At 31.0% G+C, this 3,249-nt stretch overlaps 1 protein-coding gene across 1 annotated transcript; it reads left to right on the forward strand.

Annotated features, from left to right (window-relative positions):
- The first annotated feature begins 1,550 nt into the window (after window positions 1-1,550).
- On the forward strand, window positions 1,551-2,392 carry LOC137815382 (uncharacterized). The gene is made up of 4 exons (XM_068618523.1): window positions 1,551-1,652; window positions 1,730-1,855; window positions 1,930-2,167; window positions 2,295-2,392. The coding sequence occupies exons 1-4, from the start codon at window positions 1,551-1,553 to the stop codon at window positions 2,390-2,392; spliced, it is 564 nt and encodes a 187-aa protein (XP_068474624.1).
- Window positions 2,393-3,249: the final 857 nt, after the last annotated feature.

Raw genomic sequence — 3,249 nt, forward strand, 5'->3', positions numbered from 1 at the left:
TCAATTTTAAAATCTAAATAATTGTAACTAAAATTTTAATAGTTAATTAGATATTAATTTAAAAATTATTATTAATAATAAAAATTAATTTAAATATTAATAATTTCTTTTACTTTAAAATAATATTTAATTTAGTTAGTATAATAATAAATTATTTTTAATTTAAAAATTAATTTTTATTTAATAATTTTTAATATATATATATATATATATATATATATATATATATATATATATATATCAATAAGAGGTTGTATATTTGAATCTTAATACAATACAATTTTCAAGAAATCATTATATGTGATTTAGTTTGAATGATGGCAGTGTCAGTGTATTCGTTGGAAATTGGTCTCACCAAACAATTCTCTTTTCTTTATTCTTCTTGCTCTCACATGAAAAAATCTTCTCTCTTTTCTTTGAGTCAACATCTTCTCAGTAAATATTTGCATATATTTTAAATTAATTGTGTGTATAATAAACCCGACATCCACTTTACAATTATATTAAAAATAATAATGTGCATTTAAAGGATAAATTACATTCCACTTTTTTGAGATTTTATTAAAAAATATTTTGAACCAAGTCAAACCAATCGTGATCAAGTTTTAAAACTAAATTTTGAGTTTTTTTTTTCACTTAAATAGAGAGGGTACGCAAATAGAATATCGGTTGAATTTGTATTAAAAACACAAGGTTTAAAGTTTGTACGAAGTAAGTTTTTTAAGACTTAATGTTATTAAGAAAAATCGAATTATATATATATATATATTTATTATTATTATTAATTTATTTTATAAAACTTAATTCCTCTAATACTAATTAATTTAATATTGAAATAAAATTTGGACTAAGTTATTAATATACTTTAAATCCTTTTTTTAACTATATTTATGTATTTAAATTAATTTTATAAAATACAATATTTTCCCTTTCTTTTTCGGTGTGGGGCTGTGATTTCAATTGGCGACCAACTTGATTGAACCAATTTTTATAAGAGTTATAGGTTACATTTTTATTTCTCAACCTATTTGACCTTTTCATTTTACAAAATTTTTATAGTAATTTTTTATTGTTCAGCCTAAAGTTTGAGATTTAATAGTTTTATTTATATATTGAGATAAGACATGTTGCTTTCTTATGTTTTGCAATTTTAATCTATAACTAACTTCATTTATATATATTTTTTCCATTATTTTTTTAAGGATAAATTTTGCAAAGAAAACAATCTTCATAAAGGTTTATATCAACCATTTTTGTTTATCATAAGATTCATTATCACAATTATTTTACACGTCTTTCATCACCTATTCTTAATCTTACTCTTTAGAAATCTCTAATAACGATGTTCTTAACTATATGAGGTTAAATGCTTCCTTTATTTGCTTGGTTTCCAAGTCTAAAAACCCACAACTGCTTAGCGATTTCAAACCCATTTCTCTGGTTGGGTGCTTGTACAAGATTATATCAAAGTTGCTTTCTTTTAGGTTGAAAAAGTGTTAGGTAAGGTCATTGATTATAGACAATCAGCTTTTCTCGAAGGAAGGGGTTTAATGGATAGTGTTCTCGTTGCAAACGAGGTGCTTGAGGAGGCTAAAAGGACAAAGAAGATTAGCGTTATTTTTAAGGAAGACTACGAGAAGGCTTACATCTCTGTGAAGTGGGACTTGAATCTGCTTCTGTATTTGTTCTTGTTAATGGGAGCCCGACTAAGGAATTTTTTCCATTGAAGGGTTTGAGACAAGGTGACCCTCTCGTCCCCTTTTTATTTCTTATAGTGGCAAAAGGTCTATCAATAGTCTCTAGGAATGTTGTCGAGCTTGAAGCGGTAGAAAGTCTGGAGATCGGGTGTGAGAAGGTTAGAGTTAATATGCTTTAATATATCGTCTATTTTTTTGCCATGCGAATTCTAAAAGTGTGTTTGGCATTAAGGCAATGTTAAATTGTTTTGAGCTGACATCGGGTTTGAAAGTGAATTACCTGAAAAGCAAAATTGGTTGGGTGGGAGTAGATTCGTTCGTTATCCAGGATTTTGCGGTTATTCTTAAATTTGATGTAATGAAAGTTCCTTTCAAATACTTGGGGTTGCCTGGTGGGGAGTGTCATAGGAGGGAAACATTTTGGGATGGTGTGGTGGATGGAATCAAATCTAGATTGGGAAGATGGAAAGGTAGAAATTTATATATGGCTGGAAGGATTTGTCTTCTCAAGTTTGTTCTCTCATCTATTCTGTTGTTCTATATGTCAATGTTTTCGTTGCCTGGAGTTGTGAGGAAAAAGATTGTGTGTATTCATAGGAACTTCCTTTGAGGGTGGGGATCAGAAGGGAGGAAGATTGCTTGGGTTTCTTGGGAAAAAGTTTATGAGCCTCGGGAAGGTGGCAGGCTTGGAGTAGTTAATATTAAGGGTTTCAATTCGGCTTTTGAGTAAATGGGTTTGGCAGTTGGGATCTAATGAGGGTGGTCTGTGGAAGGAGGTTTTAGAGTCTAAATATAGAGGCTGGAGAAAGCTAAAAGAGGACATGTCAACTTACAATGCTTCCCTTTAGTGGAAAGATTTGAAGAAGATTTGGAAGTTGGAGATATGGGGTAGTAATTTCAAAGATTGCTTTACGTGAGAAGTTGGTAATGGGAAGAGCATCAAGTTCTGGGAGGACCGGTGGGTAGGTAACGATATCTTGAAGATTAAGTTTCCAAGGCTCTTTTCTCTTTGTATTGAGAAAGAAGTGTTGTTGAAACGTTGTGGGTTTCGGGAAAACAGTGTTTGGGAGTAGTCTTTGACGTGGAGAAGAAGTCTTTTTTATTAGGAGAAGGACCAGGTTAGAAAATTTCTCGAGGTAGTGCAAAACTCGTGCTCCATCTTGAAAAAAACTGATAAGTAGGTTTGGAAAGACAATAAAACTCAAGAGTTCTCTGTTAATTTGGCTTATGAGATTCTAATAGGTGTTTCTGAGGGGGGATTGGTCGAGGTTGTTTAAATTGTTTTGGAGGATTAAGGCTTTGTCTTCAACTCGTGTTACCCCTTGGAGGGTGCTGAAAAATAAGATTGTCACTAAGGTTAATTTACATAGATGTGAGATTGCGTCGGAAGCGTTCTCTGTTGCTTTTGCAGGGAAAAAGAGGAGTTATAGAAATAAGATTATATTTAAAGGTGGAGTGTTGGATTTCTCTAAGATCTTTTCTTAAGCTCAATTGAAGGTTTGGTCTTGGATTACATCTAAATCCCCTTCTGCTTATTTCTCTTATTAGTGTC

This window comes from Phaseolus vulgaris, chromosome 1 (assembly GCF_000499845.2).
Source record: "Phaseolus vulgaris cultivar G19833 chromosome 1, P. vulgaris v2.0, whole genome shotgun sequence".
Lineage (NCBI taxonomy): Eukaryota > Viridiplantae > Streptophyta > Magnoliopsida > Fabales > Fabaceae > Phaseolus > Phaseolus vulgaris.

What these genes read in the sequence shown, in the direction of transcription:
- LOC137815382 (XM_068618523.1), top strand. Translation starts at nt 1,551, where the DNA reads ATGGATAGTGTTCTCGTTGCAAACGAGGTGCTTGAGGAGGCTAAAAGG. An exon ending in ACGAGAAGGCTTACATCTCT is followed by an intron (nt 1,653 to 1,729) that starts GTGAAGTGGGAC and finishes TTTCCATTGAAG; the next exon opens with GGTTTGAGACAAGGTGACCC. An exon ending in TAGATTGGGAAGATGGAAAG is followed by an intron (nt 2,168 to 2,294) that starts GTAGAAATTTAT and finishes GTGTATTCATAG; the next exon opens with GAACTTCCTTTGAGGGTGGG.